Source organism: Orcinus orca, chromosome 3 (assembly GCF_937001465.1).
Source record: "Orcinus orca chromosome 3, mOrcOrc1.1, whole genome shotgun sequence".
Classification (NCBI taxonomy): Eukaryota; Metazoa; Chordata; class Mammalia; order Artiodactyla; family Delphinidae; genus Orcinus; species Orcinus orca.
In genome coordinates, this window is record NC_064561.1 from 171,445,240 (window position 1) to 171,471,976 (window position 26,737).

Below are 26,737 nucleotides of genomic sequence, written 5' to 3' on the forward strand. Positions count from 1 at the left end.
TTCTTCGTTAACAGTTCTGTGACCTTGAACAAGTTACTTTGCCTATCTGATCCCGGCTCTATGCAGCCAAAAATGACTGCCGTAAGAGCAAGTCGGTTGCGTCAAAGACATCAAAGGGTTACACTAGTGAAAATCACCAAGGCTTTGACTAGACACATTGCACTATATATAAATCTATTGCTTTATGCGTTTACACTGTTCGAATTTAGAAACTACTGCCTGTGCACTGTTTTCGTCTACTTTCCTGCAGGTAAGGTAGTTTATTTTCAGAAAAGAATTGAGGGCACTGTTGCCCTGCCGGAAGATAAGTCCCAGAGAGGTTTTGCGGAGTGGAGTTAACTATAGAGAAACCAGCTGGCTTCGGGGTGCATACAACCGAAATCCGCGGTTGCAGCAACTTCTGCACGAGAGGTGTCCTTTGAGTCCTTTCTCCTACCGCAAGGGTGGAAGAGCACGCCCGCCACAGAACGTGGCACCAGGGTTCACTAGGAGCAACCACTGCAGGAAACGATATTTACAAAGTCACCAGAACGGTTTCAAATAAACCCAGATACTCCCTGCAGGAGGGAGAGGGCGAGGAGGGCAGAGGGAGGATGCAGGTTCCAGAGGCGTCTGTTTTGGGGGCTCTGGAAGGTCGGTGAGAGTACCTTTGAGGGAGAGGGCGCACAGGGCTGGAAGCGGTCTCCTGGGAGCGTCCGTTAGTCCTCGGGGCCCACGCGACCTTCCCCTCGACCCCTGCTTAGCCGGCTCGGGCGCGCCCGCGGCGTCAGTCTCGCGACCCCCTTTGCCCTCGCGAGTCTCGCGTTCGATCATCCCGGCCCCTTCCAGCCCCGCGCCGCGGAATCCCACTCGCCCATCCAGTAACGGCTTCTGGACCCGTGGCCTCCGACCCTTCCCCCTCTCCTCCACCCCTCCCCCCCGCCCCCGCTCACAAGAGCTGCAGCGCCGCGCGGCTTGGGGAGGGGTAATCCGCCCCGGAACACACGTGAGCGGCCCTGGGGCGGGGTCGGCGGAGGCGGCTGAGGGATTTCCCCCACGCCCCCAATGCCGGCCCGCGGTCTCCGCACCTCCCCCGGGGTTCGCACCCGGCCCTCCACATCCCCATTCCCGGGAACGACCCTCCGCTCCTCCACACCTACCGCCCCGCTCCAGTTCCCTCCAAATACCTCCCCCCGGCCCATCCCCTCTGCTGCGCCGCTCCTCCCCCCTCCCCGGGTTTCCCCGGCCCCCGCCGTCGCCCCCCCCCCGCCCCCCAGCAGCCCGGCTCTCACGCGCCGCGGAATTCGGCACCGCCTCCATCAGAGCCGACCCCGCGGTTCCGCGGAGCAGCCGCCGCCGTCGCAGCCGGGCCCTCTGCGTCCCCTCCCCGTCCCGCCCCTCGGCCCCTGGCGCCCCAGGCTCCGTCCCCACCCTCCTCCCGCCCCGCTTTCCTCCCTCCTTTCTTCCTCCCCCCTCCTTTCTCCCTTCGCCTGCAGCCCGAGCCGGGGGCGCTAGCCGGGCTGGCAGGAGGGCGGCGGCGGTGGCCCCACCACCATGAGCTTTGAGGGCGGCCCCAGCGGCAGTCGGCGCCGCGGGGAGGAGAGCGGGGACGCCAAGCCGCCCCCGTCGCCTCCGCCGCCGTCGCCAGGAGAGCCAGCCTCGGTCCCCGCGCCCCCGCGCTACCTGCCACCGCTGCCCGCGCCGCCCGCGTCCCCCGAGCGCCCCGCGGGGCCAGACGAGTCGCCAGCGGAGGTGGTCCCGCGGCGCAGCGGCGCGGAGGAGCTGCCGCCGGCAGGGCAGGAGGTGGCCGCGGCAGGCGACTCCGGGGCAGGTCCGAGGCGCCTTCCGGAGACGACGGTCCCGGAGGCGGCGGCGGGGAAGGAGGGCCCCGGGGAGCCGGAGGTCCGCGCGGGTGGGGAGGGAGAGCGGCGGGGCTCCAGCGACCGGCCCGAGACGCGCTCGGTATGCAGCAGCCGCAGCAGCAGCAGCGGCGGCGGCGACCGGCGCTCCGGGCACCAGCACCAGCACCACCAGCCCATCTGCAAGATCTGCTTCCAGGGCGCCGAGCAGGTAAGGCCCGGCGGGCCCCGGGCGCAGCTTGCTGTGGGGTCCGGCAGGGCTGGGCTGGCTCCCGCTCTCGACGGCGCCCTGTCAGCACCACGGACAGCGCCCGCCTCTGGGTTCCTGGGCTGAGCGGTTGCCTGGCGGCTCCTGCGCGTTCCCTTTTCCTTTCCTGTGAAAGCAGATACAATTGTCCCGGTGGCGAATAGTGTTTGCTTTGGGCTACACTTGATTTTTTCTACCTGGTTTTGCAGTTACACATTCCTCAGGTGTTTTAGTGTTAATGCCATAAGTATCTCTTGTGTGAATTCCTTGATGGGTCTGGTTTATACATAGAGACAAACCTGTATTCCTTTTCTACAGGTGTATCGTGAGGCAGATAGTCTTAGAGGACAAACAGGGGGTGAGTCATGTCAAAACCAAAAAGGGCAGGGTCTTTCCTTATTGCCCATTTTGGTGACTCAATATCACTGAGGTGAAAAGCATGTTAGAGTTTTCATAAGAGAACTAAAACTACTTTGACCTTGTGAAAGAAAGAAACACAATTCTAAAATTATAAACTCCATTAGAGGTGCATGCAAACTTACATGCGAGTAATCACGAAGACAACAGGGATAATACATCTCTCTTACAAAATGTGTGGTCTGAGAAAACATTAGGTTTAATATTTTTCAAAGTAAGGAAATTGCATAAGAATATGAAGGCTTTCAGGAATATAGTCCCCTAAGTCAATATTTATGATGCCACAGTTAGAAAAAATAAAAGCATAATGCTATTGCAAGCTACTTTCTGGGATGGCATGCATTTCTTCTTTAGCAATGATTAAGAATAACTGCAGAGGAATTGCATCTGACCGTCCACTTAAAAGTTATTAAAGAGATTTAATAGTACAGCTTTTCCCCTAGGGTATTGGGAGCTGTATCCTGCAGATATTTCGTATGTTGGTAGAACATTTATGTCATAACTCTAAGTAATATCTTTGAAATAGTTTTAAGACTTTAGTTGCATTCCCACCAGAGGTATGAACATTTAATTTCATTTTCTAGGATAGAGTTTGATGCTTGTATCCTTCTGGGTAAATGGCTTTGAAAGAAAAGAAAGCAACTGTTGGATTTTTAAAATAGAGACACAATATATATTCATACTGAGTTGTTTTCTTTCCAGGGGGAGCTGTTAAACCCCTGCCGATGTGACGGGTCCGTTCGGTATACACATCAGCTTTGCTTGCTGAAGTGGATCAGTGAGAGGGGTTCCTGGACCTGTGAACTCTGCTGTTACAGATACCATGTCATAGCCATTAAAATGAAGCAACCTTGCCAGGTAGACATTTGTGACATTTTTTTCCCCCTGAAATAATGTTGCTAGACATGAGAATATTTGCATATGCTACTTAAGACATTTTATGCAAATCACACTAAAACCAAGATTTAGAATTTGTAGAGATGTGCTTTGAGAAATCTGTGACATTTTTATCTGGAAACTCAAAAGCCATTTTTATTCAAATGTTCTCCTTTATTTGTTGTTTATTGATGAAATTATACCCATCCTTGTTTCTAAAAGGGCAAGTTGGTACAAATGTCTTACACTCAATTAACTCAATTTTATTCATTAGAAACGTTACACAAATTATTTTGTTAATTTAAGCATTGAAACTCTAAACGGGCTCCATTTACAGAAAATAGATGCACGTAAAGCAAAACTTTACTAGTCTGAAAACTTTGGTTGAACCTATTAGTTCTAATCTGAACAGTCTTTTTACTTAACCAAGCTTTCTTTTTCATATGAGTTTTTTTCACAGTTACATTTTGCCTACTTTCATTCATTGCTCTGTTCAGCTACATAGTGGATGCAGAAGTATTCCCAACAGTTACTCTCAATAATACTACCGAAATTGTATATATTCTTAAAACTTTTAGTGCATAATCACATAATAACATAATGCCCATAACCCGACAAAAGCCCATGGAAAAATAGGCTTTTGGTTTTTTTTGGTATAGTGGAACGGATTCAGGTTCTTGGAATAGACTGGTGGGATGTAAAATAATATTAAGAATGACATCTTAGATTAAAGCAGAATAGTGTGTAGTTGATGAGATCTGACAATGACATGGGACTGAAGTTCAGCAGACATAAAAGAGTAGGTTCAAAACACAGAGACGAAGGAGATAATGGAAGGAAAAGGAAGAGGGACTTAAAGTTAGGAGGGAAACAGTGATAAGGTCTAGTGTTCTCTATTTCTATTTAAATTACCAAATTTAGTTTGCATTGAGCAATAAAACAGGTGAAATTGTTAGTGATTGCAGAAGGAATCTGGATGCTGAATTAATAATTTAAATTTCATAGTTTTTAGTTTGTGCATCCTTCATATAGTTGCAATTAATTTGCATCTCTGATAGTCACCATTTAAGGCATGACTAGCAGGTATGAAATGAAAGTATGAATTTTCTCAAGCTGATCTCAGGCTTATAAATAATTTGGAAAGAAGATGAATAACTAATGTGGATGAATGATGTTATCATGGTGAAGATAGGCACAAACCTGACATATTTTCTCAGAACTGCTAATTGATTGAACTACTTGGTATCAATTTATTGATCCATCATAGTTCTCTTGAAAAACAGAGGGAGACATGTCCAAATACCAGAATATGAGTAGTATAATTGAATCTGCAATAATTTTATGAATAGACTATGTGGAGATGAGAAATGGAGAGCTTTGAGGCTCCAGTGAAAAGTCCCATGAGAAGTGCTATGGTCAGATGTTCAAGATTGCTAAATATTTCAAAAACTTTAACTTATGGCCACAATATATTAATTCACTTGGGCTGGTTACTTCTGAAGTAAATATAAATAGGTCCTTGATATAATTTTAAAATAGAGAAGAGACAAAGGGTTGGGGCAAAAAATACTAGTTACTAATTCTAATCCTATAGCAAAATGAGTTATTACTGTATTTTGCTTCATTTAAAAAAAAATCAATAATCATTTTAACAAAAACAGTTCCCAAAGTGTGTATATGATATGACCAAAAAATCAAAAGAAAACAAAAAGCAACCAAAAGCCAAAAACTAACCTGGTATTACTAATACATTTAAGATTAATTTTATTATGACATATGCAAAAACTGCTGTAATCGGTAGCCTGATCTGTTTGTTGCAGTGAACTGCAAAATAATATTTAGAAACAAAACTGATATGAGTATGATGATGGTAGTTCAGATCATGCCTGAGAACATAACTTACCAGGACTGCATTATACGTTTATAAAGCTCAGGACACTTAATGAACAGAAATCAGTTATAAAATCCAAAGTGTGGATTATTATACCTAGGAGTAGTTTATTCTCAGATAAAATGTGACTGATTGTCTGACATTTCTATTACTGATGACCCAGAAACTGAGCATTTACTCTGATTTTTGGGTTTCTCCCTTGCTGGTGTGAGGCTAATCAGATTTAGCATTTATCATATTCGTGCTTTTATGGCATGGCAGAGATCCGTTTCCTCATGGCACAGGATCAAACAGGAACCATGTTATGACCCTCCCCTTCACTTTCCATATCCCTTTGTTCTAAGTATAGAGCCCTCCCAGAGCTGTGAGTGGGTGGTTCCTTGGACGTTCAAGAGAATAATAAACATTTACCGAACACTTACTTTATGCCAGGCACTGTTCTAAGTGCTTTACACATAGTGATACTGATATTTAGTCTTCAAAATAAACCTATGAGGTAGAGAATATTATTATCTCTATTTTATATGGAGGCAAACTGAGGCACAGAATAGTTAAATAACCTCTACTAGGTGCATATCTAGTAAAAGGCAAAGCCAGGATTCAAACAGTCTGGCTCCGAGGTTCATGGTCTTAGCCACTGTGCCCCCACTGGAAAGTGTTCTTTTCAACTTCCTTGTAGCCATCCTGATGTGTCTGGGTCCACCACGACTAATCCTGTGTTATGCTAAGTCAAGCAGGAACTGGTTTCAGCCTGAGTCTCTTTGAGGGTCTAGAAAGGCTTTGACTATCTATTGCTGTATAGTCAAACTACCTCATATACTTAGTGGTTTAAACAACAACCATCATGTATTATCTCTTAAGAGTCTGCGGGTTGACTGAGATCAATTGGGAGGTTGCTGTCCACATGCGGCATCATTCAGAGTTTTGACTGGATGGGAACATGCAAGGTGGCTCACTCATTTGACTTGCTGTTTGTGCTGGCTGTTGGTTGGAAGCTCAGTTGGGGCTGTCAGCTGGTTACTCACTTCTCTTTCCATGTGATTTGGATGGCTCACAACCGTGATGATTGGGTTCCAGGAGCATAAAAGAGGAAGTTGCAGATCTCTTAAGGCCCAGCCTTGGAAGTGACATGCCTTTATGTCTGCTGCACTCCCTTGATTGAAGCAAGTCACAGGATCAACCAGATTAAAGAGAAGGAAAAATAGACTCCACCGCTGGAGTCTGCCCTTCTTTAAAGGGAGTGGACCTCTTTAATCCACAATAGGAGATAGCTTCTAAAATGGCACTCTCTACCTACTCTGGTCTTTACATTTGGTCCTCATCAGGTCCAGGTCAGTCAACAGGCATCACCATCACTTCCCTCCCAGGGCTCAGAAATCAAGAAGGTTAAAAAAATGTGTGGGAGTTTGACTTCATCAGTGGTGCTTGATGCATATACTAAACCACTTTCAGAAGTGATTATTGCCATGACGTACCTCTGGGTGCTCAGAGGGACATGGGGACAGAGAAGGAGAAGAAGAGCTAACCAGGAAGCAGGTGTGTGTGAGGAAACCATGTTGCACTGTGTCTAAAACCTTAGTTTTAGACACAGAATTCTAATCTCAATGAGAATTTGGGTCTAAATCTCCCCATTTTGTGAGATTTTAGTGATGATTAATCTGTTTAATCATTTTTAATGCTTAAACACGACCCAATAGAAAACTGATGTATCCTCTACAATATATTTAAACCTTAATTACTGTATCATTAGCAGTAGGAGTTAATTAAGACATTAGAAATAATTAACATGCATTTACGTTCCTACCTCCTTGCAGAATCTCTTTTATCGACTACCATATTCAAGATGATGCATTAATGATATTTTAAGAGTAAAAGCCAATTCTGTTTTGAATCTCACAGTATGGTATAAAATAAGTGCAATCTAAGAACCTATAAGATCAAATTTATTTTGAGATGGTGATATTTTAAACTAATTAAGCGAGTATATTTAGGGTTATGAATGCTTTCAGTACTTTTTCGAGAAATAGAGATGTTTGAAGAGATGACATTTACTAGATGAAGTGTTGTACGGGAAACTTTAAACTTTTTGTAAGGGATGGACTATAATGCCTAAACATAGGAAAATAGAGCGTTCACGGAAGGCCATAGCTGTGTTACCGTGGACGAGTTACTTAACTATTTGTGCCTCAGTTCACTCATCTTTAAAAGATAATAATGGCGCCTGTTTTATACGTATTTTGAGGATGAAATACATACATACCTATGGAGTGCTTAGAAGAGTGCTAACAATAGTAGGTGTCATTTTAGTGTTGGTGCTGATGATTTTTACTTGTTCAATCAGCTAGCAGATGGGGACCTTCATTTGCTCACAGCAACAGTGCTCACAGGTCCCCGTTATTTCCTTCAATCTCTTGTCACCAAAATGAAGTTAATGACTCTTCTTTCCATATCATTCTTTATCTCTGGATATTTACTCCCTGCTTTTTCTAGGTGAGCCCACCTTGGTTTCTGACCAAATTTGTTATTGTAAATAAAGAAGGAATCAGCATTAAAAAAATCAGATGTAGGGCTTCCCTGGTGGCGCAGTGGTTGAGAGTCCGCCTGCCGATGCAGGGGACACGGGTTCGTGTCCTGGTCCGGGAAGATCCCACATGCCGCGGAGCGGCTAGGCCCGTGAGCCATGGCCGTTGAGCCTGTGCGTCTGGAGCCTGTGCTCCGCAACGAGGGAGGCCACAACAGTGAGAGGCCCACGTACCGCAAAAAAAAAAAAAAAAAAAAAAAAAAAAAAAAATCAGATGTAGTGAGCTATAATGATCTCAGCACATGGGAGCATATTTACTCTCCAGTCGTCCCTCCCCATGGGTCTTCATTGGAGTCAGCTCATAAGCGGAGTTATGAGATGCTTTTGCATGTGGCCAAGCACAAGGCAGCGCTCTTCGGCGTCACTGGGTACCGGTGTGTGTTTATGCTTTGGAAAGGCCCCTGGTGGTTGGGGTGTATGTGAGTAAAGCAGGAGGTTGAAGAACCCCCAGAGATCCCGGGCAAGGGGCAATCGCAAAGGACACAGGCAGGTAGTCCAGCATCAGTCACAGCGAATCGTGGTGTCCATCAGCTTTTTCTCCTCCTTTGTTACTCAGAGCACCAGAGGAAAGGACTGGCAAGGGACTTGTGGAGTAGGGATTGAGACTTGCAGATGGGCCACCTGTCTTTGCGGATAGTAGAGCCCTGGCCATCTTTACCAGCCTTTAACTTTTGTATTAGTCTTCCCCTTACTGCTTTTCCTTTAAACTCTTAAAATGGGCTGTCAGCAGCAAGTCTTCTTACAGCAGTGAGAATGACTGGAGAGACTCCTAGGAAGGAGGGTAGTTTTCATTTTTATCCATATTCTTATCATGATGGGGTTCATCATGATAGTTTTGAATTAGAGAGGAAGTTGGCACTAGGTAGGTTCACCTTGGCTACTGTTCTAAGGTGCAGCTTCTGAACCTATTTGTAAAGCGTTTATAGAACTTTAATGAAATTCTTGAGGGCCCTCTGATCATTATTTTCCTAAATAGGGCTCTGTCATGAAAGGGGTATTTCCTTCTTCAGAACTGATTAAGTTGTTCTCATGACATAGCTGATGCACTAGAAGAGACTGACAAATCCTCATTGAAAATTGACGTGCGATTTTGAAAGTGTATTAAGAAAACGTCAGCGCGTGACAGTGTTGCATGCTGTCAGTTGAAATACTTCAAGGCGTTTGTATTTTATGGATTAAGAATGTCTGCATACATACAGCCTGGTTGAAGTGGTAAAGCCACCACTTTTACTTCTCTAACTGTTGCTCTTATAGGTTTGATAGCAAATGACAAGCAGAGGGGAAGCTTTTTATTACCATGCCTGAATAACTAAGGAACAATGTTAAAACGTAATATTTAAATACATGTACTGACATATTTGATAGGTAATTAAAAACGTCAGAATTAACAAAGAACACAGCACGAGGCAACTCTCTGGCCTTTGAGGTGATTTTTGTTTCATTTGCTTACTAATTCTCAAAACACTCAAATCTGCATTTTACTCACTAGAACAGATTAATGATCCTCTAGTGAATAAAATATGTAAATTATACTTTGTCTACTACTCTAGCCATCTTATTTACTGTATAGACCATATGTACAGTGATTTTACAATTTGTTTCAAAGCCAGATGGTTCTGAGATGGTAGTAAAAAAAAAAAAAAGATGGGGACCATTTAGGGCATCGTGGACTGGTGTTTGCTTTTATCCTTTATGCAGAGAGGATTGGGGCTGATGTGGTCCCGATGGTGATAACTCTCCAGAACTCTCTTCTCCACATGTGTTTGCTTTTCTACCTTCTTTATAGCTCTTTTTAAATGTATTTTCCTTTCGACGGCTTTCTCTTCTTTGCTCTCTTGGCCTCTCCACTCAGCTGCCTGTAGAAGAAAGGAAGATCTGAGTGGGATAGATTTTGGAAAAGATTATGTGACACAGCTCAATGTAGCTTGACAGTCATTTTCTTGGTCACTTTGTGGGTATTCAGTGAGTATTTGTGGTATGAATGAGTGAATGAATACATGAGTCAGTGTTTTAGAAAGGTAGAGAGAATCATGGGGGTCATGTTCATATTTCTGCAGTGAGAATATGACTTAAGGAAACAAGTTGCATTTACCGCTCACCCATTAGCCATCTACTGTCAATTTTCAACTTGTTCTTAAATTGATCTGATAATTCTATTCTGAATCTGCCTGGGAAAATATGTTCAGTTCTTCAGACCACAGGAAGAAGTCTTAAGAGCAGGATCTATTTTTAAAAACCTAAAATAAAAAAAAAATGCTTCCAGTGAGACATATCTGCTCTATTCAGAAAATAAAATGTCATGAGAAAAGCCTCCGTGAATGTGAAATTACCCATGTGTGACACACTTGGTTTCTTGAGGTTGTCACTGGTTGAAGGATTTCATCTAGCATTTGTTCAGAGAATTTGAATAATTTGTTGGAAATTTTACTGTATGATTGAAGATATAGATGAACTGCTAGGAATGTCTACTGGGTATAATATTTTTGATGTGAAATCTGCCACTGGGCTGAAAACAAGGTGACGGATTTTTTTTTTTTTTAATGAGCAGTTTGTACAGCTGCAACATAACTTCAAAAATGAGTTTCCACTGGTGAGTACAATACTCCAACACAGGGAAAGGCAGCAAGAGAACAGACTCTTTATCCCTTACTCATTTCCTGCTTTGTCTTGGCGCGTGGCTTTGCTGTGATGTGACTGATGTTTGCTGAAAGGATTGGAACAAAGGAAACTCAGCTTCCTTCTATTTTTGGACCTTCTAAGAGTAGAATGGGATGACTCTGAGGGCACAGCTCGAGTGCTTCCGACCCTTCAGAGTGGCAGGGAGGGGACGAGATAATCACCTACAATTACAAGTAAATGGATGGCAGACACTGAGGACTTGGCCAAGAAAAACTGCACTTGTGGCTTGTGCTTTCTGTATCCTTGGACATTCGACAGCTTCTTGCCTGTGCCCATAACTCATAATTCAACAGCTGTTCTTATGACTCAGCCAAATGAAGTCCCACATGAGTAGAGGTGGGCTGGGAGCAGTCCCGTGGGAAGATGTGACAAAAACCTGGAAGCGTTTCTGTGTAGGTAAAGTCGATAAGAGAACTTACTGGGGAGATATTTCTTATTCAGTCCTTCCTTTAGGTGTATATGCTCTGAAAGCTGCTGTCTGGAAACCTGTTTTCTTCTTCAGTTTTCATCTCTTTGACATAGTTCATTTTGACTGATGACACCTGGGCACTGTATCCTTAACATGGTAACAGAGTTCCATTGCCCTAGTGTGCCTTTTGGTTTCATTTCTCATTTTGGTATGCTAATTATGTGCAAGTGGCCAAGGCTTAATTTGGGCGTAGGGGGCCCTCCTCATATGAACTGAGCATCAAGCTTTTATTTCGGGAACCCTCTGGGCACTCCTTTGTTATATATGGACGTGCAGTTGTGAGCTGACACTTACATGTCATGGCTCCGAGGTACAAAATAGTTCAAATAAACAAGGAACTATTTCAAGAAATGTATACAGGCTTGCCTTGGTTTGTTCAGCTTGTTTTTTTAAAAAAAAAGATTTTAAGAAGGATAACATCTCTCACAAATATTAGGGGATTTTACTTATTGTGAAAGAATATTCCAGAAGCCACGGGAAAGACTTTTGCTCTTTTCTCCCCCCGCCCCAGTATTAACTTCTTTTCTGTGTTACATTTGCAGATTTTAATATCAGTGTGTATGTAAGTGCCCCCTCTATTAATTTAAAGGAAAAAAATAAAAAAAATTTTACCAAATTTTGGTAAAATTAGTTGCAATCTTGAGAGTAGGGTAGTAAAGAGCACAGGATTTGCCAGGCATACATTGAGCATTCAGTATTTCTCTTACCCTCCTTCCACCTCTTTCTTTCTTTTCTTGACATACCCGTATCTTTTTAGTGGGAGCAAGTAGATGGGAGGTTTCCGGGGGAACCTCCAGTTCTTTGGAGAGAAAGACACAGTGAACAGGGGTGACAGCCCTTGCCCACATTGTGTTCTCTAGGACCAACAAGCATGCCCAAGTGCAAACCTGGAAGGTTAAAGAAAATCTTGAATGAAAAATCCCTTTCAATCCCCTCCCGAACTGTCTTTCTTTACCTTTCATACCACAGTAGCTTCTATGAAAGGCATTTTCAGATCTAGACAAGACTTTTCGGCAATTTGAGAAGTAGTAGAAAGAAGTAGGAAAATGCTAAGCCAACAAAATTACAACTAACTGTAGCTTTGGGTGACACATGGTCCTTAGACTATGGGGGGAAAGACACTGAAACCTCCTTGGGTAGTTTAGTGAAACATGTAAGGATGGGTGAGGAATCTCCCTACCTCCTGTCTGCCTCTTCTCTCTGACCTACACCCTACTAAGACTGAAGATAGTATGTGTTACATAGGAGGAAATCTGAGGAAGAAATACGTTACTTTCATTTTGGACATGATTAAGCTCTACTACAGTAAACTCTAGGGGAAAATTGTCAAGCATTCCTTGAATTGCTTGTGGGGGAAATTCCAATGCCAAGTGATGGTGAATGCGTGGAGATTATTAATATAACAGGGCATAGCGTTGGATGAATATGTGTTTATTTTTCGTTTAGAAGATGATCTTACTCATATCAAGGGGTAGCCTCAAAATATTTCATCTTTTTTCTCCTACTATAAATCAAATAATCAGTACTTCTTTATCGATTATTTTTTCACTGATCAATAAACCACTACCATGTTGCAGGCACTGTTCTAGGTTCTAGAGCTCCAGAATTTGTTAAAATTTAAATTCTTGATGATAAGGGACAAACAGTAAGTAAACAAACTAGGTAATTTTAGATTATGTTAATAATTCCGGTGGAAAAGAATCTGAGTGATTAAAAAAATGGAATCCTACAACGAATCATGTGATACTGGATTAGAGGTGGGAACATCAGTATAAACTCATGTTTTGCTTAATACAGATACAAACGGTTACATATGGAAATATTTTTAGACCTGTGCTTGTGCCTGGGTTAGTATACACACATACATTTCCTAGCTCTGTCTATTGAGAAGGCCTAATAGTAACACCCCAGTAACAATAAGTTTACCTAGCACCAGATCTTGGTTTCCAAAACCATTCTCCAATAAAAGGAACCAGTCTCATACAAGGTGCTATTCTTACACAAGGTGAGACTGGAGTATCTTGCTCCAGAAAGTGGAGTGCTCAAAAAGACAAAAGGATGAGGCATAGCAAAGGAACATAAGAGCCAACTTGAAAGAGCCCCCAGTGGCTAAACCAGGAGTGATTTGAGCAATGAAACAAATAATGTAGTTTTGGGTTATAACCTAAACTCTAATATGAACATCTATGAGTGCATATTGTTATAAATAAATGACTGAATGAATCAGTAAATGGGGGAAATAGACAATCTCCCTTACAGAAGAATTCCAAATTATTTATTTATATACTGTCCCCTCCAGGAGGTGGACCTCAACTCCCCCTGGCCCTTGAGTGTGGGCTGTACTTGGTGACTTGTTTCCAAAGAGTAGATTGGTTACAGTGGAAAGTGGGGAGAGGGAGTAACTTTACAGTGGAGAAGCCTGGCAAATGCTACCTAAGCCCGGTGGCCAAGTTTAACATTATCGGTGATGTCATGTTGATACTGTATGCCTTCGGTATGATGTAATGAGACTACTTTATCTCTGTGGTCTTCCCCCTAAAACTCCATAGCCCTAGTTTAACCATGAGAAAAAGAGCAGGTCAAACCAAGTTGGGGGACAGTCTGCAAAATACCTGACCGGTACTCTTCAACACTGTGAAGAAAAAACAAGGAAAGTTTGACAAACTGTCACAGAGCAGAGAAAGCTAAGGAGACATGATGACTAAATGTCATGTGGTGTCCTGGATGGAGTCCTAGAACAGAAAAAGGACATTAGGGAAGAACTAGTGAAATCTTAGTAAAGTGTGGAGCTTAGTTAATATTATAGTAACGTACCAGGGTTGGTTTACTAAGTTGTAAATAAATGTACCTTAGCAATGTAAAAGGTTGACAGTAGAGGAAACTGTGTGCAGCATATATGGGAACTCTTTGTACTATCTTTGCAACTTTTATGTACATCTAAAGCAACTTTAAAATTCAGTTTCTTAAAAATTAAAAAAAAAATTTTTATTTTTTGTACGCGCTGTGCGGCATGTGGGATCTTAGTTCCCTGACCAGTGATCCGACCTGCACCCCCTGCAGTGGAAGCACTGCAGTCTTAACCACTGGACCGCCAGGGAAGTCCCCCGTGTTTTGTTTGTTTGTTTGTTTTAAAGGTATGGGGAAGGCTAAGTGTATTTAGATAGAAGGGGTAGGGAAAGTCTTTGAAGAGGTGACATCCGAGCTTAGATCTAAAGACTGGTGATGATTCCCCTCTGAAAAAACTCTTTGAAGAGCATTCTGGAAGGGGAAGCGGCTAGACTAAAGACTAAGTAGGAAAGAGCTCGTTGCGTTGAAGGGAGTAAGAAGAAGTCCACGAGTGAGTAGAAGTAGGAGACCTTGGGGAAGCCGGGATGCACCTTACCACGGAGGCCATCATGAGGGAGGCGTGTTTCACTCTAGGAGCAATGGGACATCACTGTAGAGTCTCAGGCAGAGGAGCAATATAATAAAAGTAACAAATGCCTTTGGTTACCTTGTAAAGACTGGGTTGGAAGGAGCCTGGGCTGAGAGCAGGGGTGCTGTTAGAATGCTCCCCGATGGCTGGGAAGGACATAACAGGGGCGCTCATATTAGGATGATGGCAGCAGAGATGAAGAAGAGTGGATACATTTGAAAAATGCTTTGAAAGTAGAAGCAAGAGTTAAAAAAATTTTTTGTAATTTATTTTGTGACAAAACACCTGAACTGAGTTGAAGCTATTTATAGTCTTTATCTCAGGTAGTGTCAACTTTCATATATTGTGCCATAGAAATATTGTGATTGGTTACAGGATGTTGACCTAGATCCTGCTGAGCATGTGGGATATTACATAATACAATAAAAATGTACCATATCATATTTTCAAAATCTGGACAATTTGGAATTCTGAAACACATATGGCCCAAAGTGTTTTGGGTAAGGGATTTTGATCTAACATATGGTCTATCTTGTAGAATTGTTCCATGTGCTCTTAAGAAGAGTGCGTATTCTGCTGTTGTTGAGTGGTGTGTTCTATAAAGGTCTGCTTGGTGTAGTTAGTTTTTAGTGTTGTTCATGTCTTTTATTTCCTTGTTGATCTTTTGTCTAGTTGAAAGTGGGGTATTGAAGTCTCTAAATGTCATTGTTGAATTGTCTTTTTCTCTCTTCAATTCTGTCAGTTTTTGCTTTATATATCTTGGGGCTCTGTTATTAAGGGCAAATACATTTGTAAGTGTTAAATCTTCTTGACAGATCGACTTTTTTATCATGAGAAAATGGCCTTGGTCTCTAGTAACAATTTTTATCTTTAAGATATTGGTATAGCCACTCCAGCTCTCTTTTGGTTACTGTTTTGTGATGTATCTTTTTCATTCTTTTACTTTCAACCTATTTGGTTTTTGAATCTCTAGTGTGTCTCTTGCAGACAGCATATAGTTGGGTTATTTGGACCTGTATATAGTTATTCCTGAAATAGAGCCTTACGAAAGTCAACGAATGTTGTTGAGATTGCTTTTTTTGTGCAATTATCAATTTAGAAGGATCTGTTATTCTGTTGGAACACGTACAGTTCTGCCAGGTTTTGGATTTGTTGTTTATTCATTTATTTATTCATCCATTTAATAATCCAGCAAATATTTATTAATTACTTTACTAGGTGCCAGGCACTGTTCTAGGGACTGGAGATGAAAAAAAGAATAAACAAAAGAAATAAAATCCCTGCCCTCAGAGGGCATACATTCCAGAGAGGGAGACTGATAATATACAAGTAAAAATTCCAAGTAAAAGAATTCGTAAATTAATTAATGGTAAGTGCTAAGGGAAAAACACTGGGCAAAGAAGGGGGATATGAAATGTTGAGAGGGGTGGTTAAAATTTTAGATGAAGTGGTTAGGGAAGGCCATCTTTGATGTTGATTGACAGAAATTCTTCATCTATGGCTTTCTAGAAATAAGATATACTAGTGAATGTTTACCATGATTAGTTTTCCTGCTGAAGTACATTTCATTCTGAGTTTTAGTTTTCCACGAGTGGACTGGAGAGGTCAATATTTTACAGCCTATAGTTTTATAATTTGCATCAATATATTAAATGCCTCAACAGGGGCCCAATTTCCTTGATCCGTTGTATGTATATGTTGGATATTATGATGAATATTCAAGACATTGGTTTTAAAAGCCAGGAAAAAAGGGTACGATCAGACAGGTATTAAGAGAAAAAGAGTAGTGAGAAATAGTGAAAAATGTATTCTAGATTCTAAGAATCACAAATGCTTAATTTGCTCTTCCTGAGTTATTTAAAATATATGTTTATGTTGTCACATTCACTGTTCAAGCTACAGAATTATCAAGGGGTTAGGATCTTAAAAGCCATCATCACATATGAGAAACATATGAGAAATTTAGCCTATTTGAATTATAACTATTTTAAATACTGATTTTTATGAGTATATTTTATAAATACACTGATAATAAAACACTCTTCTAGGACAAATACATTTTATTTCTGTTGAAAAACACACATTTTCTGAGATGGATTGTTTTGAAGAGAAGCTCCATCACCTCATGGAATGCCATCGAGGAAACTTGGCTCTTTGGAGAATGAATGTGTGAGGCTTTAATTTTCAAGTTACTATAATTAGGAGCTATTGATGTGGCTTGTACATGACTTGGTCACTGTGAAAGTCATGCAGTGGCTGAAAGAGGGGAAATGACTTTTTATGTTGCTCTTAGAGCTACAGAAATTGATATTTGGGCTTCCAAAATTCACTTGACATAAATGGCTTCCATTAATCAGTGCAGTGGAATGCCGGGCAGCCCATCTTTGTTGAATCTCTGTCATTGACAGAGAATGAACACAAAGGAGTTCTGAAGGTTGAACACTTCTTCCTCCTCTTCAGAAAACTTTTAATAATATGGAGACAAATTTTGTTTGAGCTTATGGTATTTGGAATAATCCGTTCCCCAGATTTGATGGGAAATGTCATCTGAAACTTAAAGCCCCTAGCTTTTGAAGGCATGAGCATAAGTGGGTTAGTAAGATCTTTTATTCAGGAGAAAAGTGATGGTTGTTTCATGGGGAGTGAGATGTTATAGTCATGAACATGTACAGGAAGGAAGATAGATCATTCTTAGGACAAGTATTCTCCATGGAGCCCTAGTGTGGGTTTCCTTTGTTTGTTTGATTGTACTGGACTATTTTAGATCATCTGTTAAAAGTCTAAAACCTTTCAAGATAAGTCAGTATCTTGAGGGTTTATATAAAGAGCAAGCATCTGATTATTGGTATCCCTTTTGCTAATTAGATGTCAGAAGAGCTTCTCTGGGCAACTCTGCCCTCTAGTGTCTCCTGATAACTACAGTCATGTTCTCAAAATTTGACCCATGGTGCCCAGAATTCCATTAGGTTAGAGATATTTATATATATATTTTTCCATCTCGTTTGAAAATAAATTTGGCCTAGGTTCCATTTACTTAAAAGGCTTTGACATCTGTTATTATTTACCTAATTTGTTTCAGAAAAGGCACTTCCCCCCACCCCCCAATTTGATTAGATTTTGATTATATCAAACATTGTCTGTTTTTTTAATTCCACTTTGCAAGTTTGGGGTTTTAAACTTTAGTCTGTTCAGAGATTTTGGAATAACTACTTATTAAATAGTTTAAGAATATAAATCATGTGAACTCAAGCAGAATGTTAAATCCATTTAAAGTTATTTTAGGGAGTACATTCACATTTTGATTGCCCGTTGAATATTTGGGTACAACAAGTTTAAACAGAAGATAATTACGACATCTAGCGTCTCTGCCAAAGTATTTGTAACATATTGATGATCAAGTATTTTAGATATTTTTGAAATAAGACGAAAAGAATATCCCTTATTTGGATTCATGTATTTAAGAAAAACTGTTGACCAAATATTGGGGCAGTTTCATTATTTGAAAGAGAAACTGATTATATTTCAGCTTCTTTTGTTCAGCTTTAGTCTTTTTCAAAGAGGGCCTTTTATTTTGCTCAGGGCAACATTTTTAAAGAGTATTAGATGAGAAGCAATTTTCATGATGTAAAACTTAGGAACTATGTGTGAAAATGAGGTTTTTAATTACTGCTGATTGTTTTTACTAATGGCAGGTCATCTTGCTTGAGGGAGAAAATTTTTTCCAAGAGGGTTAAGTTCTTAGCTAACAACCAGAGGAACCTTAATTAAGCGGTCCCGGCCATCTCCTGAGGTTCGTCACTCGGGGGACGGACCATGAAGAGTGAGTGTTTCTGTCTGGTTTTGAGTCCCCAGGAAAGGCTTTGTACCCTGGAAATAACTGGAATAAAAAAAAAGCAATAGAGGAAGGAAAAAGGAAAGATAGAATTTTCTTTTTCTAAATGGGAACTATATTTTTATTTTGGAGGTACAAAACATTTCAAGAACATTAATAGTGGGTATTAGACAAACAGGTTATTTGTCTGGAAGTATGTGACTATCCTTTCCAGAGCAATGAGGCCACAGTTACTCTTAGTTCAATGCTTGGAAAAGATGACCTATTAGTTACTGAAAATGAACAATATACATAACTAGCTCAAAGAACTTGGTTAGTAACACTGTCCCTGCCTTTTTGGCTGAGTAACTCATTTATTAAGAAGGACAGGAAAGCATGGTAAAAGGTGGAAAGGATGTTATGCTCTGTCGGGGAAAACCATTTCAACACTGTGGTTTCCAGCATCACAGGCCGGGTGGGGGCCTGTAGGTATATGAGGCTTCCGATAGATGACTATGGGAGCATAACATTCATTAAATATGTTTTAAATAGGGATAAGGTGGGGGGGGGACTTTAAGTGAACAGATAAATATATAAAAGAAGTACACTGCCTTTTACATAAAGATACTCTTGCCTTATTAAAAATTGGAAAGTATTTTGAGGCCAGCATAGATTTCAGAGAAGATTTAAAAAGCTAAACATGATAATGATTGCATAAATTAGCGTGGTTAATTTGTAGCTGAATATCTTGATCGTGTATGTTTTCGTTTGGACAGCTAGAAAAATGTTCTTCCTCAGATTTTCATAGGGTGAGAAAAATGGCTTATGTTACTTAGTAAATGCCTTTTTGTCTGAGTAGCAGACCATAGGTGCTAAATGAAATAAACACAAGTAAATTAAAATTATTTCATGAGAACAATAACATGTTTTCAGCAGTTAAGTCTTTAGCAAAATACAGAGCGTATTCATTTTATGGTGCTATTGCAGCAAAGGGTTGATAGCAAATTGGGACAGTTTTCAATGAAATAGCATGAAGTTTCATTGAGAGTAAGGAGAGAAATTCTTACATTAATAATGTATCTGCATTACACGTTCTGTATTAAAACATATTCCTTTAACCATTTCCCAGCAGCTCCGCATTGACATAAGACTAGTATTTCCATAAAGAACTAGGAGAATATTGGCCATCGTTGAAGGCAGTTTTAGTTTATAGTTTGAAGGCAAACTATACTTCAGATAAGGTGCTAATTATATATGGATGACAGTTCTATGATCTAAAAAGTAACACAGAACTCCTTATCAATTGTGAGTCAGAATTTGGCCAGCACTTTAGAAGCGAGCTCATTTCTCATGTGGTATCAGAGTCTGATAATGGAATTTCTTCTACATGTCTGATCAAAACCACACAGTGCCAGCAAAGTGACTTTACAATGATTAAATTATACGATTATTATCTTTTAAGGATCTAGTAAATCCATTCAGAACTCAGTACAAAAATTATATTGCTTTGTATACTTAGAGATATTTATGGATTAAAATTAACTTGATTGCATGGCAAGCAACAGTGTAAAGTGATGTAGATCAGACAAGCGTTTACTTTAAGCAAATCCCAATACATCGTTTCCAGGACTGAAAGTGTTTCTTAAGTGTGGTTGAGAGCGATCTGGTGTAGGAGGATGTAGAGTATGTTTGGGCATCTCCCCTTGTACACGCTTTCTCAGGCTGACTGTGGCTGAGCCTTTGATGAGCTCAGAAAATAAGCACATTTATTGTAAAGTTTGTGTCGCACTACAAGGACTGCTTATAGAGATTCTAACTGATAATAATAATAGCTGCCATTTATTGAGCTCTTGTGTGCTTAAGAGGCATTGCCTGACTTAATTCTCACAAATGCTGTAAGAATGAGCGTGTAGAAAAATGTGTCTCACTTGGAGGTGCTTCAGTATAAGTTGTGCCCGCATGTACAGGATCAATCAAACTCTCTGGCGTTCAGAAAAGTTTAAATCATTTTGGGAAAATGGAAAAACACTTTCCGACCTGTCAAGGAGCCTGAATCCTAGTTTATGAGTCACCACATATCACTGTGAGATTTGGGGTAAATTTAATAATTTACTGAACTGTTTTTAACTACACAAGTAACTCAGGAAAACATAATAAAAAGTATGTTAAAATTTTAGTAATTCAGATAATACAGAGACCAGTAAAATGGATAATTCCTCTCTTTTTTTACCCCCAAGGCCCCACCCCAATCCAGGTAATCACTGTTAAAACATTGGTCTGTAGCCTTCTAGTACTTTTTGAAGAATGCATTTACACGTATATACATATATGTTTGTGTATCTATAGTATTTTTCCCTCACTTCGTGCCTTATTCTTTAGTTTCTTTTACTTGATAGTATGTCATCACACATGACTATTATTTTTTTAACTAATGCATTAATTATATTCTTCAGAATGAATCTAACAATTTATTTAACAGTTTTCCTGTTGAGGGACACTTAGGTAGTTTACAATTTTTCACTGTTATAAAAATGCTGCAGATAACCCTACACACATGTTGGGAACATTACGGTAGGATTGAGCCAGATGTGGAAATGTTGGGTTATGAAGTAGGTGCCGTTAAACTTTTGAAAGACACTTGCAAATTGACCACCATCAGCACTGTATTAATATGACTCTCTGTCAGCAGCGTGAGACAGTGGCCATTTTCTGTATCTTCAGCAACACTGGAAATCATCAATTATTAATTACTAGTAAACTAAATTATTAATGTTTTATACAAGTAATAGCTTGTTATTTTAAATTGCATTTTCTTAATTATTAGTGAGGTGGAATACTGCTTTCTGTGTTTACTAACCATTGGCATTTCTGTGTGTGTGCAAATATGTTCATATCCTTTGCCTGTTTTGATTGAGATCAAGTTTATTTGTTTAAAAATTTACGTTCACATCATTACAAACTTTTCCCCTTTTCTTGGCCAGCTTGATCTGTCAGTTTCTCTTATATAACTTAGAATCTAATTGGGATAGAGACATTAACAAGTCATCATGCAGTTAATTTTTAAATGTATGAGGATTATCTTTGTGTTACTGATAGCCTTGTGATTAGAAAACATACTTGATATGAATTCAGTCTTTCAATATTTGGTGAGACTTGAATTTTGGCCAGCTATATGGTTAATTTCTGTAAATGTGTGATGTGTGCTTGAAAAGAATGTGTTTTCTTCAGTTATTGGATGCAGTTTCTCAAGTTTAATTGGATTGTCCAGTACAGCTTGCCCCACCCCTTACAGAATTTTTGAGTTCCTAAGGTGAAGCTAACAGATTTGTTGGACATGTAGCTACAGAAAGCTCCTTTCCCAACCATGTCAGATAGGATTTGGTTTAGATGCCAGTGGTGAATATCCAAAATATCTGAAGCTCAGAAAATATAAGAATTTCTTTCTTTCTTTCATAAAAATGTCAGGTAAGGTGCTCCGGGGCGGTGCAGGTGCTCCATGTGTCAGAGTCCAAGCTCTTCCTCCTATTGTCCTGATATATGTGACCTCCATCTCAAGTTCATCTTATTGCCGATAATGGCTGCTTCAGCTTCAGACATTACATCTACATTCCAGGACAAAGGAAAAAAGAAGGGAAAGAACACTCCTCTAGAGATGTGTGGAAATGTCTAGAGGCCACTTCTCAGAAGTGGGGCACAGTACTTCAGACTATGTCCCATGGGCTACCACTTAGTCTGATGATCACATCTAGCTGCAAGGCAAACTAGGAACTGTTTGGTCTTTATTCTGGTAGGCTGTGACCAGCCTAATTTTGGGAGGACTTTAACAAAAGGGATAAATAGGTATTGAGCAACGATTAGCAGTCTCTGCTATAAGTTCTATCAATACGTACATCTATCAGTTAATACTCAGTTTATTGAATACAAGTGTCCTGAAGTATAAAGAATACCACACTTAAGTTTGTGTGCAATCTTTGTTAAAATACTTAGAACTCCACCTTTTCCACATCTTAAACACAACTCTGAGCATGCTGTACCCCTTCTTAAGAGCCTCTTCAGCAACTACCAGTTGCCTACAGAGTCACATTCATGCTCCCTAGCATGGTGTTGACGTCAGGGTCTTAACTGAGCTGGCCATATCTGAAGTTACCAAAAGTATGCCTGCTTCCTGTGCTTCTTCTTGTGATCCTGCCAAAGAGTTATTCTTGTTTTCCCAGCACAAACCGTGAACCCTGTCTTAGTTCCTGTGCCGATGACACTCCTTTGTCATCTAGGAATGCGATTTCTCTGTTTTCTACATGGAGAAATCTCCTCTTGCTTCTTGAGTCTAATCCGAAAGCCACATGTCCATTGAGACATCTCTGATCAGTCCAAAATGTGCGTAATCTTCCTGTTGGAACTACCACGACACTTTATCTTTTCTGTGCTTCTGTAACTGTGTCCACATTTTGTCTCTCCATTACACCAGGAAGCACTTGAGGGCAGAACTGGTGCCTGAGTTACTTTTCCATCCTAGCCATGTGTATGACATTGGACAGTGATACATCAATAAAGGAAGTTAAATAAAGTGAATGATTGATTGATTGTAAAATGTGTGCATTTAGTGCCATAATATTTATTTTATACAAATCTACAATATTACATTACATTAACGTAATCTATTCTCTGTGTGGTCCAAATGACGTGGTCAGTGCTTGATCACAGTAATAAGCAGAGATGCTTTTAGTTCAAAGATACCAAAAGTAGCTGCAGGCGGTGAGAGAAAACATGATACCACTTACTGCATATCTTAATATTTTAACAGATTTATTCTTAGCCAAATAGAGGAAGCAGAATTTAGAAACAATGCCAGTTCCTGAAATTGGATTCATCAGGGGGCACTTTATTTCATAAACTTTGGGAAGGAGTGATGAAACATCTTGGGCTCCATTTGTGTCTCACTGAGGGTAAGAAATGGATGTCTGATTTTGCTGTGAAAGCTGTTTATAGGTAATCTTATCCTGTGGTTTCATAGCTATCTTGTCTCAAACAGGATTTCTTTGCATCAGACTGGATCTTGCCAAAATGTGGCTTAGTTTCTCTAAGATGAAATTAATAAACAGGGCTTGATACGGTTTGTGACATGGATCTTGATAGTACTTGTTATTCTTATGCTGTACATACACTCAGGACATGTGTTTTAACTATATTTTTCACATTAGTCCAGAAACGTGGAACAAACCTCATGTTTGGACAGAAACTGAAAAAGTTCTTTGTTAGACAGACGGGTAGGCAGGTAGAAACCGTCTGGTTTATATCACACCCATTGTAAGCATCTGAATCAGTGTATATTTATCTTCAAAGATATGCAAAGACTTCATTTGGTAAAAGTCATTTAATTATAAGCGAACTGTGAGTGAAATATAAATAAAAATACCAAGTTCAACTAAAAACTTATTTGTGCTTGATGACCGAGATGCTGGAAATACAACTGCTAGTGTCAGGATCAGAACATGCGCGCTGCTGTCACCGCAGTAGTTTGAAAATTTTCTGGAAGTGCTAGCTACCGCAATTAGGAAAGAGAACCAAAAAATGAACATAAGTGTCTTTTCCCCACGCTTGCATCAACAGAGAATATTATTCTTTGCCTTCACCCCCAAATGACAAAAACAACAAGAAAATAAAACCAAAACAGTCATTATTATTTTATTTGCATTCCTTTGATTAGTGGGGACATTGGGTATCTTTTCATATGTTTATTGCCAGTGTTAAGAATGAGAGTTGAAATGTTTACTTGTGGCAGTAACTAGAGACATGGAAGGGAGAACTCCGATTGATATCGCCTTTCAGTAGTGCGCGCGTGCACGCACACACACCCACACACACACACACACTCTTAAGGCAAAATGCAAAATTAAGCTGCCAGGTTTTTGTCCTTCTAGGAGAGAAAATAATTAATCAGTTTCAAAGAGTGGGATGTGGCGGAGGAGTGGTTCTGGGCAAAGGATTTGGGCCTATTAACTGACACTGTGTTTTTGGAAAGTAATCTAGGAATGTTTATACAAATATAAAATCTTTGACTCTTTGACTTGGCAATCACACCTCAAGAGGTTTACTCTAAGGATATAATTATACCAGTCTGAAATGATGTATGTACTAAGATATGGATTTCTGCCTCGTTTGTGATAGAGAAATATTGGAAAACACTTAAATGCTCATCCATAAGGGTGTAGTACACCATACAGTGGTGTACTACGAAGCCAATGAAGTGTATTGACTTGGGAGAATTTCTACAACCTATTTCGAGGACAAAAAGGAGGTTCCAGAACACATGTATGCTCTCATTCTACTTAGTAGTTGAATAGATATGTAGATTCACATCTATATATCTAAACGTATCTATGAATGTAAAGAGATAGCTAGAAAAAACATTTGCTAAAATATTGACGTTGATAATTAAAAATCTAACTGGGAAGATACATGCAAACTCGAAGCTGATGGGGAGTGATGAGAGATACTTACAATGAACCCTTAAAGGTCTCAGGGTTTCAGCGAAGGGGAAGCTCAGTGTAGCCAGAAAGGTCAAAGAGAGCCTCACACAGGAGGAAGCACTTGAATTGAGTCATTTATCCAAGTTAGGGTTTGGATGGGTGGAGAGGTGGGAACAGCATCTTAGGTTGGGGTAAAGCATTCCATCGCCAACAAAGTTTGTGTGATGCAGTGTGGCAGGCACCAGGAATCACATATACGTTGTGGCCTTCAGGCTCAAGGAGCTTATAGCCTAGCGGAGAATAAAAGCACATAAGTTACCATCCAGTGTGGGAAATGCATCTATGAAGCTGTGCCCAGGGCACTGTGCGAATACTGGAAACGGGTAACTACCTAAGCCTAGAGTGTGGTGAATAGGGGGAGAGGGTGAGGGGCTGCATGTGGGGAGTTTGCAGGAGTGACGAGTGTGAGCTGAACTCAGAGGATGGGTTAGCAAGCTGGGGAGTAACCAGTGCTAGAAATGAACATGAACGTTTACACGGGCAGAAAAGGCTGCCTGCAGCCTACCAACGGGTAATGCATTTAACTTGTCTGGAAATAGCAGTGCTTTTTCACTCACGGAGACAGCGTAGCTTTAGCAGGCTTGCCCTGGAGGCCAGTCAGCCTGTATGTCCAGTAGCAGCGCATATTGTGCTTCTCAGGTGAGTTGATTTCTGGATTTGAGGGGGCAGGAAACACATTTCTCCTCATCTCTACTCTCTCCAACTGCGTGACGGGCGTCCAGGGCCTGGGGAATCAAGCCCCTCCTCCTACTCTATCCTGGTTCTGAGCTGTGCAGCTTCTTGTCTTGGTGCAACCAGAACTGGTTCTCAGAGCTTCCTGCTGTTCCTGAAGCAGACACACGACCCCTCTAAAGCCTAAGAATTATGTAATTTATTTGTAATGATGTACTCTTTCATGGAAGAATGATTCGTAGAGAATGAAGTGCACAAATCTGGCTTGATGCATTTTTACGTGTGTATACACACACACCTGTGTAAACACCATCCAGGTCAGTCCCCAGCACGCTTCCTGCTGCTCCCTCCCTGCAGATGGTCTCTCAGAGGTAAGCATGATTCTAATGTCTATTAAACTAGATTGGTTTTATCTGTTTATGGACGTCATAGAAATGAAATCTTACGGTATTGACTGTTTATCTTGGGCTTCTTTAGCTTACCATTACATCTGTGAGATTCGTCATTGCATGCATCAGTAGTTAACTCTTTCTTATTGCCGTGTAGTACTGTCATATGGCCACCCTAGAGATGCACATCCATTGGTCAGCTGTACTGCTGTCTTTCCCCTTGGACCACCGGACATGTTGTTTTTAAGGAGGTGTCTTAGGCACAAGGGAACATGACAAAGCATGCAAGCAACTTCTGCCAACATTCCATTGGCCTAAGCCAGGCACATGGCTGGGTCCAAAGTCAAGGAGCAGAAAGTGTATCAATAGATGCGGGAAAAACTGCAAAGTTACACTGCTAATGACATGGATATAGGGCAAGGTGAAGAACTTGGGCCGTATGTAGGCAGTGATACTGAGTTATAGGACATATGTATATATAACTTCAGTAGGTTCCACCAAAGCGTTTCCTAAGTGCTTGTACGAATTTATATTCCCACCAGCAGTGTAAGAAAACTCAAGCTGTTCCACATCCTTGCCAATGCTTTGGTACTTATGACTTTTAATTCTAACCACAGTCAGGAAGCTTCCATAGTGTAAAAAGGCTCCTTCCTCATCTCAACTTTCCATTGCCCTTATTCTCCATTTCACTCAGACACTAGGTCTTTAAAACAAGATGTGTTCATGACTTTCTGGGAAGACCTCACTTAGGTTTCAAAAGAAGGCCTTGGAAGTTGGGGTGAGGGCTTGGGGGAAGAGCAGGGCCCCGGGGCAGGAGCAGTGCTGGACAGGGTAAGTAGGACCCTGGGTAAGGAGATGGGTACGGGGCGGCTCACAAGCTGCCTGGTTGTTGGCTGGGGGAGAATTAATAGGTGGCATGGGAAAC

The 26,737-nt window shown here is 40.9% G+C and overlaps 1 protein-coding gene across 1 annotated transcript in view; it reads left to right on the plus strand.

Moving 5' to 3' along the window:
- Window positions 1-1,287: 1,287 nt before the first annotated feature.
- Window positions 1,288-26,737, plus strand: part of MARCHF11 (membrane associated ring-CH-type finger 11) — a 119,534-nt gene continuing 94,084 nt past the window's right edge. The window contains exons 1-2 of the mRNA XM_004274478.3: window positions 1,288-2,049; window positions 3,205-3,360. Of these exons, the coding sequence (XP_004274526.1) occupies window positions 1,534-2,049; window positions 3,205-3,360 (672 nt within the window). The 5' untranslated portion in view covers window positions 1,288-1,533. The remainder of the gene's footprint in view (window positions 2,050-3,204; window positions 3,361-26,737) is intronic.